At 49.3% G+C, this 17,212-nt stretch overlaps 3 protein-coding genes across 23 annotated transcripts; 2 read left to right on the top strand and 1 right to left on the bottom strand.

Annotated features, from left to right (window-relative positions):
- The first annotated feature begins 418 nt into the window (after positions 1-418).
- LOC136539984 (uncharacterized) lies at positions 419-3,548 on the top strand. Of its 21 annotated transcripts, none has more exons than XR_010779820.1 (5): positions 421-553; positions 733-871; positions 2,241-2,279; positions 2,660-2,712; positions 3,248-3,548. XR_010779820.1 is itself a non-coding variant. In XM_066531971.1 (5 exons), the coding sequence occupies exons 1-5, from the start codon at positions 607-609 to the stop codon at positions 3,467-3,469; spliced, it is 357 nt and encodes a 118-aa protein (XP_066388068.1). In that variant the 5' UTR covers positions 569-606; the 3' UTR covers positions 3,470-3,548. The 21 variants fall into 21 exon arrangements, 1 of the variants encoding a protein (XP_066388068.1); XR_010779819.1 differs by having other exon boundaries at positions 427-553; positions 733-1,764; XR_010779811.1 differs by having other exon boundaries at positions 432-553; positions 2,402-2,712.
- A 3,905-nt stretch (positions 3,549-7,453) lies between these two features.
- Positions 7,454-10,715, bottom strand: LOC136539983 (NAC domain-containing protein 58-like). Its single transcript, XM_066531970.1, has 3 exons — positions 10,227-10,715; positions 9,724-10,028; positions 7,454-8,596 (listed from the first exon to the last, which is right to left on the bottom strand). Exons 1-3 carry the CDS (start codon positions 10,390-10,392, stop codon positions 7,958-7,960), a joined length of 1,110 nt encoding a protein of 369 aa, XP_066388067.1. The 5' UTR covers positions 10,393-10,715; the 3' UTR covers positions 7,454-7,957.
- Positions 10,716-16,909: 6,194 nt separating this feature from the next.
- On the top strand, positions 16,910-17,212 carry LOC136537217 (uncharacterized). Its single transcript, XM_066529263.1, has one exon. The coding sequence runs from the start codon at positions 16,910-16,912 to the stop codon at positions 17,210-17,212; it is 303 nt and encodes a 100-aa protein (XP_066385360.1).

The raw sequence follows: 17,212 nt of genomic DNA, 5'->3' as shown, positions 1-17,212 counted from the left end.
CAATTTCTCCAGAAGCGGCGGCCACAGGGGCGACTGCGCCGGTCGAGACGGCGGGCGCCGCCCTCCTCCTCCCGTGCCTCCTCCTCCTCCTCCGCACAGCCTTGCGTGCCTCTTCTTCCTCGCCGGCGGCCGTGACGAAACCTAGCTGCCTCTTCTTCCTCGCCGGCCCCCCTGCGCTGCATGCGGTCCGCGGCCGCTCGACGAAACCCTAGCTGCGTCTTTCTCGCCGGCAGCAGCGGCGGCCAAGTTCGCCAGCTTTGTATGGCGGTGCATCACCATCTTATTCCCCTACCCCTCTCCTTCTTCCTCTCCCTCTCCGTGTGGTGCCGAAGGCGCGGTACGTAGGCAAGCGTGCGCCCTCCATGCGTGGCCATGGGGCGGTGCAGGGCCGGTGCGCCCTCTGGCGGGCCACGTCGGTGAGCGCGGCTTTGGGGCAACTGGGCAGAGCGCGCGACGGCTCCGACACGACCAGACCAACAAGGACCACCTCGTCGCTTTCCCGGCTAATCCTCTCTCGCCCATCTTCCCCTTCCTCCGTTCCAGATACTTATTGGTGAGGCTCCATTTTTCTCCCTCCCCTCGTGCTCTTCCTACTGCACACCACAGATGAATTTATTTGAGGGGTATTTTTCACCTTTGTCCCTTTCCTGTTTGGTTTCGAGGATTCCATTTGAATCCTCTTCGATTCTTGGTGATTCGAACTGAATCTTCTCCGATTTTTGCGGATTACAGGAGGAACACGCTGATAGAGAAACGAGGTACTGACCAATCAGTTCTTTTGAGGAAACATATAAGCTGATGACTTTCTTGTACTTTTGTCCAATCTGTAATTTTCTATGTATATGGCCAGATACTCCTACAACATGATCAGGTGATGATCTACAATATCTGATGATTACATCATAAATTATGTTTAACTTTTACAGCAATGATCACGGGAGATCTTTCCTTCTTGTGTTTTTCTTTTTCTAGAATTCAGCCTATTTTCGGTGAGTTCCGTTCTTAATGTTTGGCTGATTTGGTGTGTTCGAGGTTTATTAGAATCAAATTGGGTTTGAACCCATTCCTGGTGAATTTTGGACAGCCTCCGTTTGTACACTGCATACTATTGTGCTTTTGAAACAATGGTTTTCACATACACAGCAATAGCAAAAGCAGCACTCTTCTAATTTTCAGAAACGTGACTCCTTCCCAGCAACAGTTACCTACTCATTGTCCTTATCTAATTTTCCCACCTTTTATTGGTTTGATTTTTTTTTGGTGAATTTGAGAGTTGTTTAGTCAGCAGGCTTATGTACTGTTCCGAAACTTATTGAGAAGCAATAGTTGCCAGGCTGCTTTGGTTTCTCAGTCTAGTTGCAATGCAGCGTGTGCTATTCCTCCGACCGCCAGATAGCTGCTGACTGAGTTTGGACAACAAGTTCAATCCGCTGAACCTGGTAGCTGCATCTCCTTTCAGTGTTTTAGTCATCGGGAGTAGTAGGATTTCGGTGGCTGCAATCTACCAGGAAAACATCAGTTGTAGCTAGGCCAATATTATCTATGCACTCCATAGCTTGTGTAACAAATTTGTACTATTCTGGAATTCCGAATACAGGTATCTTATTTGCGTTTGCTTTTTTCAGTTCCTAATTCCCATGACTCTAGACAAAGGAAGTTATCAGTCATGGTTGATCCTATCCGTTTTACCTTGAATCGTTGCATCCATTGTAAAATGCTTATCTACTTTTTCCTGTTTAAAACTGAAAGCTGAGTGCTGATCAGGTACTGCTTTGCATCCATCTAGAATCCACTGTTCTCTATTTTCATACATAAAAATAGATGTATTGTCTTCTATCTCCTGCTTGTTTCAAAGTTCTGCTATACACATATTAGAGTTTCATAGTATGATAGTACAAGTCTTGAATTTCCATTGGTAGTTCTAGATTTGCCTACCACATTAACAAGCAATTTATCCATTGCAAACTTGGGATCAAAAGAACAAAATCAATGATGCTTTGTACATTCACTAAAATATTGTGTTTCTTGTGCTTACTCGCACTTAAATTTGAAGCTCCCTCTTCATGACACTGCTTAACTGCTAATGTCGATTTATTGTACAGAGTATTGCTTCATCTGGTTGATCTGCTATTTTTTTATAATGCCTCTTCTGAGAAGATTACATTTTAAGTTTACATAAGCTAGCCTTGTATCTTGCTTCCAGTAATTTGTTAACATGGTGGTACACTCTATTTTTTCAGAGAAACAAGAGGCAGTGAGGAAGCTGATGGAGACCTCAGGTATCTATGAATTTTTTTCTAGATCTCTGAATGTCTTCCCTCCTAATGCTACAGCTGTCATATCCTCCATTGATTATTATATGCCTTTAATACGTTGGGGCTAAAGAGAATTCAGGGTGTAGCTTTTTTAGAGCAAGGTGGTGCTGGAGGTTTTGTCGGTATCAAATTGAAAAATCCTGAAATGAAACGTGTGTGTGCTTCTATGGAATAATTGCATTATGGTTCTACCTCTGCTTTCTATTAGGTAACTAAAGGTACCTGTACAGATAAAAAGTGGTATGCATTTCCATCAATTTTGTACCATTAAATGGTGCATTAACAACTGTGTTCCCTGGACTAAATATAGTGGCCTGATCCTATTCATGGCTGCTGATATGCAGGTTCTTTCCCTTATCAGGATCTCGGGTTGATGATATTTGTAGCTCATTCTAAGGTATCATGTTTCTTTGATGTTAGGTTCTCATAGTACATGCTTATTTCTTTTTATTAATCTTACATATAGTGCCATGATCCTTTTCATGGACAAGTGCTCTGCCAATTTGAGTTTTTTAATGGTTCTTCCACAAACATACCATGTCACAATTTTTTGAGTGCCTCGTCCAATAAGAGATTGAGAAACATATCATGATCCGTGTTAGGATTCGATTCCTATATTTTTTGAGATTCAACGCTTTTCCTTGTGTTCTATTTTTTAGATTTAAGAGGAATATATATCAACTGAGTTTAGGATAATAGGTACATTTAACTCTGCCCAGCTTTACCCACTGTTAACATGATTTCACCATGATATGATATTTCATTACAATCTAGGTTTACCGTGCACACGTTATTCTTCAATTTAGTTTGCAAACAAATAATAGTACCCAGTCCTATTTTTTGCATTTCAGTATTGGCATCCATTCATCAATAATTTAACGTACCCGCTGATCACAGCTTGCTAAGAGAACTTCCTATTTGCTTTCCTATAGGTCCAGGAGGGAGGACACGAGTGTCTCCTCCACCATGGAAGCCAAGGAGAGGCAGGCCACAGCCAGCAGCTGCATCGCCCAAACATTCTGCTGCGTGTACTCATGGAAAAACACCAAAAAAACAGCACAATAGATATTCTGTACGAACGATCCACGAAACCAGGGACAGATCATACATGTTCGATATTCTTGCATTGCAAGTACCGTACGCCTAAGCCCTAATTGTGTGATATCCAGGCCATTGCACCACCATCTATGGTTAGTTAAAAGACGTAAACTTACTTGCTTCCTTTACAGCCTATTGAATGTATCACGATGAGCATTCTTAAGGTACAACGATGTGGCTGCAGACTAAACTTATGTGGCTATCTATTTCAATACTTAGAATAATACTTATCTACTGTCGTAATGCTACCACACCATGAACCTGATTAAAGTCTTTGCTGTCGCGCCTCAGTTTTCTCAGATTTTTGACCGCACGGGCGCGCAAAAGTGCACGGCCCACCACTAGTAAACTAAATCCTCCAAAGACACATGATATCGTCATGCCCATATCCTTTCCACGGGCTCCTTACACTCACGTGTTTGTCATCCTATCCTATATATTTTATCCCCTGCCAACCGTATCCCGGCTTTCATTCCTAGATGCCAAGTCTAGAACACCATATTATCCGCTAAACAACCACTAAATTCACCATCACAAAAGGCACGTTCGATCAGTCGGCCACTATTACTACTACTACTCTATATATATATATATATATATATATATATATATATATATATATATATATAGAGAGAGAGAGAGAGAGAGAGAGAGAGAGAGAGAGAGAACTATTGTCTGCCGCTGGCCATAAAATAAGTTATTCTGTGGCCACTTTGAGTTATGATAGTTACTATACTAATTTACGAGACTACAGTAACTCCTTACTAAGTGATTTACTATAATATTATGGTAAATATCACCGTGAGTGTAGTAACACGAGCATCATAAATGCATATTCATGTTATCGTAAATCAAATATATATATATATATATATATATATATATATATATAATATATATATATATATATCTATATATATATATATATATATATATATATATATATATATATATATATATATATATATACTATATATATATATATATATATATATATATATAACACGCGCGTGCCTGCCCACTGCCCAGGCTTCTTGATATATAACACTGAACTGAGAAAGGCAAGGTGAACAATCATGAAGCAGATAAATAAGTTCAGCACCAAAGATAACATATCATATGCACCGATGATGCAGTGAGCAAAGCCGCCTGAAGCCAGCGTCAAAGCGGTTACCCTTTCGATCCGCTTCTCGGTCTGCGCTCGGTTTCCTTTCTGGGGCCTGGATGGGCGTGCGCTGGACCAATCCTGGTAGCCACTGGAAGAACTCTCTCCACGCCAGCAGCGTTCCTCGTCACTCTGAAGGCTCCTCAACTGTAAAATACTCAGCTGGTAGCACCTGGTCCGGATGCAAATGCTTGGCTACTAACGGAGCACGAATGGCAGATTACACGTGCACGTCAGCTGGCCCCTCTCTGATATTATATTGTGGCAAGTTCTGATGGCCAGTAGAATGCAGATACGTGAGAGACAGGTAGTCATCTCTCTCAGCTGTGCGATCGCTGCCTGCCGAAACGGGAAAGCAGCGAGGTGAGGCCGCAAGGAATATACCCTGAATCTACGGTGCGAAATGGCTAAACTACTCGGCGAGTTCTCTGTCCTTGTTCGTTCTCTTCCTCTTCGGGAGATTGCTGGGGTTTCGGGATTCTTTTCCACGACTTTTCTAAGCTTATCTGCATGGGAGAGATAAAGCACGAGCTGGAATGGCTATTGTTAATAACTCCGGCTAATTTGGACGGGGAATCAACAGCCAGCGGTAAATTAATTTGACGTGCTACTTCGGTTGCGTGCGCGGCGGGGAAAAATTTACTTGTGGATAAGCATCTTCGTTCGTACGTGCTGATTATTATGCCAGTAAACTAATGAGTTAAAAAGTACAGCACCACGAATCACTGATCTCCGGTAAGAAATGCTTCTTGCTTCAATGCGTGTGCGCCAGGGGCGAAGTCAGAATAAATGGTCGTCGGAGTCAGAGTGGGTACTCAACTACTCGTATAAGTAGCTTATAGGTTGCAACAATATAATACAACACTAATCGATTGTTCGGATTTCAACAATTTATCGCATCTTTTTGTAGCTATTATGAAAACTATTACCCTTGTTGCCTACATGGTCTCTAAGCCTATAAGATATTCCAGTCATCTACTACAAATGTATCATTCCCACCTTATCCCTTATTGCAATGTCTGAACAAGTAACAATAAAAAAAACACCTATCCACGTTTTCACTATACTCTAGGCAATCATATTTAGTGAACTATTTATGTTGAAGTATCTTCATCATTATTCTCATTATCATCTGTTGCGGGTAATATTCTTTTAAAGAATCTTTCCAACGTGCTTTGATTGCCTATGAAATTAGTCACATAATAAAAATTAAAGCAGATAGATACTAAATTACTAATGTGCAAGTAGCCTACTATTAAAAGTTACTAGTATTATTTAAATACAACTATGCAAGCTATACTAAAGTAGATAGGTACATGACATTTCGTCGGAATGAAAGAGCACACTCTTTGGTGGAAAGCCTTAAGACCTCATATTTCGGACTAGATTGTTTTAATTAGCAATTGCAGAATAGGGTATCTAGGGTCCTGGACAGGTAGACAGAAGATGGGCAGAGAGTTTATCGCCGCCGGCCACCAGCAAGTCGTCACTATGATTTGCGCCTAGCGTCTTTGAGACGAGAGACAGAGAACGAACGAGCGGCCGCTGGACGCTGGGCACTGGTGCCGCTTGCCAAATGCTAGAACAATGGAGATCGGAAGATAAAACGACGACTACTCAGTCCAGGGCTCCAGGCTGTAGCGAAGGCTGGAGGCAAACGTTTGGCCTTCTGGGCCGCTGCCGGTACAGTATCTTGTTGCAATTTACATTCACGTAATGTAATCACGTTCTAAATCTAGGAAGCAGAAGATGGGCCGAACTGCTGGGCTGCCAACTCGCTGGGGTCCAATATATTTTCTACCGAGGTCCAACGTGGTGAAAAATCGCTGCGGCAAAGTCATCTGTGTCGGCCGACCCCGATGCCTTCACGTAGCTTCGCCCTGTGTGCTGATTTTGTTCATGCAGCGACTCTGTCAGCAGCTGATAGCCTGATACTACATCTACCACCACCACCAACTTTTTTTCCCCTGGTCGTTAAGTTTCAGTAAAACACCCAAGTCTTAACATTCAAAGCAGAATAGTAGAATAGGAACCTGAACAGAGCCGTGAAAAACTTCAACACATCCGATTGAAAGCCAGCTAACTTAATTCTCCTGCATGCGTGAAGTTCAACGATTTGACTGATTCTTGGCTGACAGAGAATCTCCTGCACTAATTCTCTATCACTTCGCCTCACTACTCAACAACTTGCAGGACTGGCCTGCGTAGGAGTAGTGCATAGACGGTAGACCCCACCCAGAGGCGCCAAACGGACTAGCTGCCAGTTTTGTTGTGTTCGGTGACGCTGACTGGCCGGGACTTGTTGATGTGCCTGAAATTTCCGATGCTTCCGTGGGCGGGCGAGCGAGATTCTGCATGCACACAGCACAGGCAGCCAGGCAGGGGCCTCTTTCACTTTCACCCGGTGATCGAGAGCAGAAAAGGAGGCTTCTCATCCACCGCCTGACCCGAAAACTACAAGCCATCCGCAACTTGACTGCTTTGCATGGCCAATTTATTAAAATATCTGGCGGCCTCCATCATTTTCTCTCTTTTCCTTCCCTTATTTCCTTTTCTTTGCCCTTATTCTGAATGGACTATTATCTTCTCGATCCCATCAGGAATTTCAACTGCCTGCTGGTGGCTATGGTAATTCGTTTTCGCTTTCTCTTTGAGTGACACCTGTGTGGTTGCATTGCTTTGGTTATCCGGGATGTAATCCTGAAAGCGTCGAGGTATATAAGCACGATCTAAGCTTTTTTATTCTCCTACTCTGAGGAATTAAGCATGGCATAATAAGGCTTAATCCTTAATGAATGATGGCTGCCATTGAAGAATTTCACCTGGCCAATGTTTTACATGCAGATATATGAAAAAAAAAATAAAGCCGGTTGGATATTAATTAACACCTTTCTCCTGTTCTTGACTTCCAGTTCATTGATCCCAAAGCCTTATCTAGCTAGCTTTGTAGTAGTAGTAGTAGTAGTAAGCTTGAGTACATAGTATTGTACTATGTACAGGAGAACAAAATGTTTACACACCGCAAACCCAATCAACTATGGCGTCCCTAGCAAATAGCTAGTTGCATTGACACTACTACTGGACTCTACAAGTACAATCCCTTTAATGATTTACCTACTACTAGTGTATATATTCAGCCTGTTCGTTTGTTGGTTTCAGCCAGCCCAAACCAGTCAGCCAACAGTGTTTTTCTCTCATAAAAAACCAGCACCAGCCAACCTAGACCAGCACCAGCCCCAACCAGCGAACAGGCCCATTAACCATTGCTTCATATGGAGTATATTTTAGGCCTATATATATTTGGTGCAATAGATCCCGATGTTCAAATCACAATTGAATGCTCAAGCATAGCTTTCAGTGGAGAACAGCAATCTGTCAGTCAGTTCATCCCCATGTTAGAAGAATGAAGCAGCATCTGTTGGCCCAGCGACGACCCCTGCAGCCCGTTGCCTACTTGGAACGTCGTCGTTGCACCAAAACAGGAGCTGTTCGGTTTCTTGGCTGCAGACGCCTGCTGGCTCGACAGCGCACTGGCACTAGCAGCACTCGCCTCTGATGATCTCTTGCGCTTGCCAGCTGCGCCATCGCCAGCGGCCGACGTCGAGGCAGGCGGATCCATCTGCTGGATCTGCCCCGGGGACATGCTGCTGCCGCTGTTGACCAGCAGTTGGCTCGTGACGGGGCGGCCGAGGAGAGGGGCGTGCTGCTGGTGGTTACCGAGCCGTGCCATGTCCTGATGCATGCCGCCCTCCTCGAAGAAGTGCACCAGCAGCGAGGGGTCATTGAACAGCTCCGAGAAGGACGGGATCCTGGGCATCCTCTGGGCGCCGGCGGACGCGGCATGCAGCGCCGGGAACGACGCGCCCTGCAGGAGCATGGCGGCGCTCGTCGCGGCGTACGGGTTCTCGTCGAAGCCGCAGGGCTCGTCCTGCAGCTCGTGGTCGGAGAGCTGCGGCACCGCCATCGGCGGCGCGTGGCTGGCCTTCTTGTAGATCCGGCACAGCACCCAGTCATCCAGCTGCACAGATAAATTAGGAAGAGAAGATAGGATGGAGATTAAAATAAGGATATGTCTACGTTACATACTGAATTTTTTCCGTACACTTATACTATCTTTTACCTATATTTACATTAAATTATTACTATATTTACAATAACTTATTCAGTGTAATTTAATAGACATAATGGTGTAATTTAAGAATAACACAAATATATGTCAATTTTTTCAGAAAAAATTTTACAAATTATTTCCATGGATTCTAGATATCAGAGAAATATATATCAAATTGTTCACAAATATCATCAAATTGTTCACAAATTATTCACAAACTTTAGAAAAAATACAAATATACATGTGGGCTGGGCGTACACGGTACATACTACTTGTATTCCGCTGGAGCTATACACGGGTGTAGACGCGGGCGTACACGGACCAACCACGGACGTACATGCGTGTATTCTGGACGACCGGGAGTCTGGAACGCTAGAGCACGAGCATGTGGTGGGGACCGGCAGCCCGTCTCACGCGACCAACTAACGGAGCACCGTGACTGGGCGATTCCTGATCTGGCGGCCACAAAATCGCATGTCGTAGAGGGCTAAATCAAACGACTGATTTATAGCAATTCTGTAAAATAATCAATGCTACACAAATCGGGTGCGGATGAATCAATCGTCAACACGTACGCATCGTGGCTATCGTTGTCGGATCAATTGACTAGGTGCAACCATGCCAAGTATGCCTAAAGAACATTTTTTAAAGAAAGAAAGCCGCGCCGCACAGACTAAAGTGGCCCTTGCGTTGCGTCTATTGGCAAGCCACAAAACCGATGCGATAAAGAACATTGACGTGCCGGGAACCCGCATCATCAGAAACATCGCAAAAAAGATAGATCAGGGTGCAAGGGGTTGCATCGGTGATTGCATGCGCAAGCAGTGCAACAACAAACTGAGCATATGGCTGGAACGCATGCAACTGGTGGCTAACATGATACTGACATGCAGAGAGATATATACTACTACTACATGCATGGCAAAAGGCAAAAGCTAGTAGGATCTCATCATTTTGTTCTTTGAACTTAACTCATTTTTTCATGGATTGTAAGTATGCAAAAGGTTCAATGACGAATTAACAACGTATCGTACCCTCATGGAGGCGTTGCGGAACTTCATGGGGCGGTAGGTGTGTGCGGCGTGCGCGTCGGCGGCGAGGCGGTACTCGTGCATGATCCAGTTGGTCTTGGTGCCCTTGGGCGGGCGGCCCTGGTAGAAGACGAGCGCCTTCTTGACGCCGACGCTCTCGCCGGTGGCTCTGCTTTGGATGGGCTTGTCGGTGCCGGTGGCCTTCCAGTAGCCGGAGCCTGCGGCGCGGTTAGGCCGGATCCCGTTTGGGTACTTGCGGTCGCGCGGGCTGAAGAAGTACCACTCCTTGTCCCCGTACGCGGCCCTGGCTGCGATACACACATCAAGGCAAGATCGCTGTTAAAAATTCCCAGCTATATACTATTTGTATATATCACACGGATCAGCTAGCTAGCTAGAGATCGCGAGCGGGGATCTCGATCGATCGTGTGCATGCATGGATGGATCTGGATCACGAGATATATGATGCGAGAGAGTGCAGGCGCGCGCGGGTACAGGGTACTAACATGGCAGGTCCCATGGATCGAACTTGTAGATGTCAACGTCGGCGATGATGGCGACCGGGCACGGCGCGTTGGCGGCGCGGTTGCGGAGGTAGTGGAGGATCAGCTCCTCGTCCGTCGGGTGGAACCGGAACCCCGGAGGCAGCATGTCCGGGTTCGCCATGACCATTGGCCCGGCCGAAGACGCTAGTAAGCAAGCGAGCCTGCGACTGCGAGGAACTAACTACAAAACCCTAGATAGATAGCTGCAGGCGTCGGCTGCTAATCCACCTCCCAACGAATCTGCTGCTGCGTGCGCCACGAGCTTGGGGAGACTAAACTAATAAAACTAACCAAAGCTCTCAGCTCTTGCACCCTGGATCGAAGGAGAGGGAGCGAGAGAAGCTTTAGGTGGCTAGGAGAAACGGAGGAATGCAATTTTTGGGGACGGGAGGGGAGGGTCTGCTTATAAGCACGCGGATGCTTGTCCGCTTTCGTGCGTGACGACGCCCGCAGCAGCTGCAGGCCCACCGGCCCCGGGTGGATTCGGGAGGGTGGCCGATCGAGCCAGACGAGAACGAACGGGGTTAGTTGGGGGCCGGGAGGAGGAATGGCCGGCCTGTGTGGCTATGGTTGGATCGCTCGCTCTCCCCGCGCAAGCACACGTCCGGCCGCGACCGGCGTGATGGCACCGGGGATTGGTGGGCAGGGGGGCCGTGACGGTGCCCGCTGGAACTCGGCCGTGCCGGCACGTGTTGGCGCTGGCGCCCTGGCGGCAGACGCTTTGACGCTTCCAGTCCCGCGGGCGACTGGCCGATTGGGGCCGGGGCCGGTGGTTCCTTGGCAAATCCTTTCGGGCGGAATCCCTCCCACCCCAACCCATGCCTGTGGCCTGCGCAGCAGCAAATCATTCAGTGACAAGAGGGCTTATTAACGAAATATACATACAACGGAGAATAATAAAGTGGCAACTTGGTGGCTCTTTCTAAAAGAAAAACAATATGTGTATGAATTTTATCAATAATATAGGTAGGCTGACGACAAAAAGGACTATATATGTTATTAATAACAGGAAAAGAAAAAGACCAAAGTATAACGTGGAGCGTGGATGTTAACAAATAGTATGTAGGTCCAGCCGTAAGCCCAGGTCATAATTTTTTAAGTAATTATCTCAGCTTTGGTGTGGTGTGGGGATACTATAGGAGGTATAACCCCAGATACCCACGGCAATAGACATGGGCCACACCACCAGGGCCTACGGGGCTTGGCTCTGATCGGTGTGCACCCAGAAGACATCTTGGCGATGAAGGAAGATCTTTTTCGGATATGATAGATATCGTATTTCTTGTAAATACTTACCATATAACCGAATATATCTAGGCCTAAACCAACTTGTAACCCTACCCTCAGACTATATAAGGCGGATAGGGACCCCCTCGAATTCATCTCATATTCAATACAATCCACCGAAGATATAGGACGTAGGATATTACGTCGATCAGACGGCCCAAACCTGTCTAAATCGCTGTCTCTGCGCTTGTGTCACCATGTGGTTCCTATCACGCGCACCTCCACCGATTCATATACTACCATGGATATACCCCTCGTTAGACTGCCGACCAGATTTCGTCGATAGATACAACGACCTAACCAAACAAGGGTTGCTGCAAATATTTCCTTGTTGGAGCTTTTTTGGGCAAGGGGCAATAGGGACAATTGATGAAGGTGCAGAACTGCACAACAGAGAAACCAGCGGCACCACCACTTGGATTCTTAACTTGCCTCTAGCTTTTATTATCACCTAGAGTACCTGAGAACATGCATGCCTCTCACTGTTATCTTGTGTGTCCGCATGAGGATGCAATGCAACGCCTTTTTCTTCTTCTCTGTGATGATTAAGCCTACCGTATTTCGATTGTTGTTTCATTTCTAATCTAGTACAAGATTCTTCTTTATTCCCGCCACTCATTTCAGTAAAAGAAAAACTGGTGTAAAATTTTCCAGCATAAAATGCTTCTGGATTTCTAAACTGAGATATAACTTTTTTGAACGGAAAAAACTGAGATATATAACATCAAAAGGATACGTGTGAACTCGATTGCTTGTCGTATTGTTTTTCGTCGAATAACGACTCGACATATCCAATCTATCATTTTGTTTGACTCTTGATTCTTGACTCAATTGATTAGTTGCAGTGACTTGACATGTAAGGTCCTATCGAAAGGCCAAAATCCCAGGTGCAGCACCACCTTAGCATATCTACTCAATCCTCATGTGGACACTTCAGTCCTCCACGTGTTAACAAGGAATCCAAAGGTATATCACATATTTCATACTGTCGGGTACCGTAAAAAGAGGCTCCCTAAGCAAAAACTAAAAAAATCGCTTAGACCCTGTTAAAATCAAAGCCAAGAGACAACTACCGGCTAACTCCACCTTGTCCGAGGCTACCGATTCTAAGCCTCGCTCGAGGCCTCGCACGTGAGGCCTCGGACGGGGAACCGATTCTCCGTCTCGCTCAAGGCCTTGCACGTAAGGCCTCGGACGGGAAACCGATTCTCCGTCTCGCTCGAGGCCTCGCACGTAAGACCTCGGACGGAGAACCGATTCTCCGTCTCGCTCGAGGCCCCGCACGTAAAGCCTCGGACAAGGTGCCGATTCTCCGCCTCGCTCGAGGCCGGCTCGGCGACAACCCCGTCGCCTCCGCCTCGACCGATTTCCCTGACAGAACGTCACGTCCAACTAACACGACCAACCACTCCCGCGAAGTCAGCCGGACGACGGCTCGACACAGCGGAGCGACCGACGAAATGGGAGTCGCATCAACACCATGCCGTCCGGGACGGGACGTGGCAGGGGTTACCGGCCACTGTGCTCGGCACTGTGCCCACGACTGACACCCGTACTGCACTGTGCTACCTAACCCCTGCTCCTAGGACAGCGCGGCGTGGGAGGTCAAGTCCGGGTCCCTATAACCTCGGAATCAGTGTACAGGACCGACTGCTCCCTCCAAGCCTCGGCAATCCGCTTCAGGGTCTCGATAGCCTCGGGATTCGGGCCCACCGAGCCCCCCACGGTGGTTCGGCCTCTGCACCGACTGAGCCTCGGCTCTCTACGCTATCGACATACAGCGACCGACACGTCGTCCGCCATGCCCTACGTGAAGCCATCACTGGAGCTCCCACGTCGCACAGGATCGGGCGTGACTGGCGCGTCGCTCCAGTGCATCAAGGACAAGACCGCTCCGTCGACCATGCCACCACAGTAACGAGCTACAGGGCTCGGACACACCACTTCCGCTCACAAAGCGTCGTGTAGCGAACACATGTATCGCCCCTGTGCCCCCCTTCAACTATAAAAGGGAGTGACCGGGGCCGTTTCTAGACACGTTGACACAGAGACACGGAAGATAGACACACGATCTCACGAGTTCATGAACTCATGCATAGACGCACGCACACACTCGCAAACCACGCGCAACGCTCTGTAATACGCGCACTCCTCCGTACTGCCTGAGATCAACATCTCAAGCAATTCACACCGCTCCACGCAGAGACCTAGGACTAGCTCTGTCTCTCGCCCTGCCTGTAAACCCCTACTACAAGCACATCGGTGCAAGGAATACAAGATCGCTCTCTCAGACTGGACGTAGGGCACCTATTGCCTGAACCAGTATAAACATTATGTCTCTTTGCATCACCATCCAGGATTAGGGGCATGCAATACATTTTCACTAGTTGGTTGAGGGCCCACCGGTCCAAAACACCGACAGTTGGCGCGCTAGGTAGGGGCTCTACTGCGTGTCAGCCTCGTCACCCCGACAAGTCCCAGATGGCAGACCCCGCGCGTCCACTGTGTATCGGCACGGTGATCTGGTTCGGGAGCCTAGAGTTCATGTCTCTAGGACATGAGTACGATATGGTACTCCTCTCACCTAGAGCCCCACCGACCAACGATGACACCATGCACCGGTAGCCCAGGCGCAGGCGGCACTTGGGTCGCCGCTCTCATCACGCTCGCTAGGCACGACACGAGCAGGACCACCCCAACACCACGCAAGCTCAGGGCAATGCACCGCGCTCCACCGGCATCCCATGCCCGGCTGTTGGCACAGAGTCCCTGGTTGGGGAACTGCCTAGCTTAATCCTAGGCAAGGGAAAAACACCGGTGGTGCGTAGCGACGTCCCGTCATCAAGCTCTGCCCCGCCACCTCCTGAGGAGTTGACTCCGACGGAGCGAAGCCCGGCAATGGCACCATCCCCATACCCCTTTGGGTTGAGAAATGCCGCTGCCTATGCTTCTGCCTACGTTTCCGCTCACGCGGAGCCCTCAGGATGCCACCAACGCTTTGCCCTCGACCTCGACGCCATGACCTCGATCCACACCTGCGCTGACTCCTCAGAGGAGGACAAGGCATAGGAAGGAGCGGACTTCTCCGGGCTCCATGACCATGAAGCCATGCGCCGCTTCTTGGCTGTGAGCGACTACTGCTTCGGCTACTCCGATTCTGATGATGAAGGCACTTACGACCCCACTCGTGAGTGCTTCCACGTCGAGCTCAGGATGCTGAGCACGGGCGATGAGGACGAAGGGGTAGGTTCTCACTCCCCACCTCTTGAGGGGGCGAGCGGCGCCGCACCTCCACGCATTGAGCCCTAGGCAGCGCGGAACAAAGACCTTGCCCCCAAGGAACTTCGACGTCTGGACCTGGAGCAGCTCCATGAGCTTCAGGCCAAAGTTGAACAAGACCGACTCCTTCTGTAGTATCTCTGAGACACTCTCGAGCAAGAGCAGCGGGGTCACAGCGATGGTGGAGCAGCCCGATGGAGGGCTCACGACGTCAACTGCCGCATCAACAATGACGAAGGGGGCGAGCAACACCCTATCTTCAATCGCGCTAGCCAGAACGTCACGGCAGCGGCGATGCTACTCTGGACGATGCCCGAGCCCTCTACCACAGAGGGGCGACGAGCCCACGGTGAGCTTCGAGACCTCCTTGAGACTGCCGTGGTGCAGCAGGCCGAAAGTTTCGCCTCTTGACGGTGTAGAGGCGCCTCAGAACTTCCCACGGCACCGCCTCGGTAGGATAGGGAGGCCTCGGATCGTCCCAAGCCTGCTTGGGCACTGACGGCCAACAGGGTCCCCTCGGTGCATGACCGCCTCGGTGACCGATGCGAGGCGCAAGGCAACCATGATGTGGTCAGCAGGCAACGGCGCCACGACAACAAGGGGCCCGCCCGAGGCTACCACCCACACCGAGGTGGCCGCTACGATAGTGGGGAGGACCACAGTCCTTCTCCTAGGCCATCTGGCCCTCGAGTCTTTAGCAGAGCTCTCCGTGGTGCTCATTTCCTGGCCCGGTTTCGGCAACCGGCCAACCTCACAAAATACAGCGGCGAGACCAACCCCGAGCTCTGGTTGGCCGATTACCGCCTAGCTTGTTAGCTAGGTGGTGCGAACGATGACCTGCTCATCATCTGCAACCTCCTGTTGTTCCTGTCAGACTTGACGCGAGCCTGGCTCGAACACCTCCCTCCCTCCTAAATCCACAACGGGCGTGACTTGGTAAAGGTCTTCATCGGGAATTTTTAGGGCACATATGTGTACCCTGGGAACTCATGGGACCTCAAGAGTTGTCGCTAGGGGCCGAACGAGTCTCTCTGAGACTTCATCCGATGCTTCTCCAAGCAATGCACCGAGTTGCCAAGCGTTGGCGACTCAAAAATTGTCTAGGCTTTCCTCTTCGGCACCACCTGCCGAGACTTGGTCTAGGAGTTAGGCCGGCATGTGTCGACCATGGCTGCCATGCTCCTCGACATCGCCACCAACTTTGCCTCGGGCGAAGAGGCTATCGGAGCCATCTTCCCCGACAACAAAGCCAAGGGGAAGCGGAGGGACGAGGCCCCCGAGGCCTCGGCTCCCTACCTCCCTAAGAAAAAGAAGAAGGGTTGCCAGGGGAAGCAAGAAGTCCTCGAGGCTAGCCTAGTCGTGGCCGCAGAGCGCAAGAATCCTCGAGGCCCCAGAGGCCCCGGGCTCTTTGACAATATGCTTAAGAAACCCTGCCCTTACCACTAGGGCCCCGTGAAGCACACCCTCGAAGAGTGCACCATGCTCCGGTGTTACTACACCAAGCTTGGGCTCCCCAGTGACGATGCCAAGATGAGGGACGCCGGTGATAGGGACAACGACAAGGACGATGGGTTCCCCGAGGTGCATACGCCTTCATGATCTTCGGCGGGCCTTCAGCGTGCCTCACGGCGCGCCAGCGAAAGAGGGAACACTGGGAGGTCTTCTTGGTTAAGGTGGCCACTCCCCAATACCTCAACTGGTCTAGGGAGGCGATCACCTTTGATCGGGATGACCACCCCGATTATGTCTCGAACCCCATGCAGTACCCACTCGTTGTCGACCCCATCATTGGTAACACCCAGCTTACCAAGGTGTTGATGGACAGAGGCAGTGGCCTCAACATCCTCTACGCCAACACCTTGGAGCTCCTGGAGCTCAATCGGTTGTAGCTCTAGGGTGATGCCGTGCCTTTCCATAGCATCATGCCAGGGAAACGCACGCGGTCCCTCAGGCGCATCGACCTGCCTATCTGCTTCGGCACTCCCTCCAACTACCGCAAGGAGGTCCTCACCTTCGAGGTGGTTGGGTTCAAGGGAACGTACCATGCCATCCTAGGGCGGCCGTGCTATGCTAAGTTCATGGCGGTCCCCAACTACACCTACCTCAAGCTCAAGATGCCGGGCCCTAATGGTGTCATCACTATCGATTCCACGTACGATCATGCATACGACTGCAACGTCGAATGCATCGAGTACGCTGAGGCTCTTGTAGAGGCCAAGAACCTCATCGTCAACCTCGACCGACTTGGCAGCGAGGCGCCTGATTCCAAGCGTTGTGCTAGGACTTTCGAGCCCATGGAGGCCATCAAGCTCGTCCTGGTCGACCCCACCTGCCCCAACAATCGGGCGCTGAGGATCAGCGCCACCCTCAACATCAAATAG

Source organism: Miscanthus floridulus, chromosome 2, assembly GCF_019320115.1.
Source record: "Miscanthus floridulus cultivar M001 chromosome 2, ASM1932011v1, whole genome shotgun sequence".
NCBI classification, from domain to species: Eukaryota; Viridiplantae; Streptophyta; class Magnoliopsida; order Poales; family Poaceae; genus Miscanthus; species Miscanthus floridulus.
This window is presented reverse-complemented; position numbering and strand designations above follow the sequence as displayed.

Bases quoted from the DNA above. Each gene is read 5' to 3' on its own strand.
- LOC136539984 (XM_066531971.1), top strand. The intron at 2,280-2,659 runs GTATCTATGAAT...GCTGATATGCAG, and splicing joins GAAGCTGATGGAGACCTCAG to GTTCTTTCCCTTATCAGGAT. The intron at 2,713-3,247 runs GTATCATGTTTC...GCTTTCCTATAG, and splicing joins TATTTGTAGCTCATTCTAAG to GTCCAGGAGGGAGGACACGA.
- LOC136539983 (XM_066531970.1), bottom strand. From the start codon at position 10,392: ATGGTCATGGCGAACCCGGACATGCTGCCTCCGGGGTTCCGGTTCCAC. The intron at 10,029-10,226 runs GTTAGTACCCTG...TGTGTATCGCAG, and splicing joins CGATCCATGGGACCTGCCAT to CCAGGGCCGCGTACGGGGAC. The intron at 8,597-9,723 runs GTACGATACGTT...TTATCTGTGCAG, and splicing joins TCCGCAACGCCTCCATGAGG to CTGGATGACTGGGTGCTGTG.
- LOC136537217 (XM_066529263.1), top strand. From the start codon at position 16,910: ATGGCGGTCCCCAACTACACCTACCTCAAGCTCAAGATGCCGGGCCCT.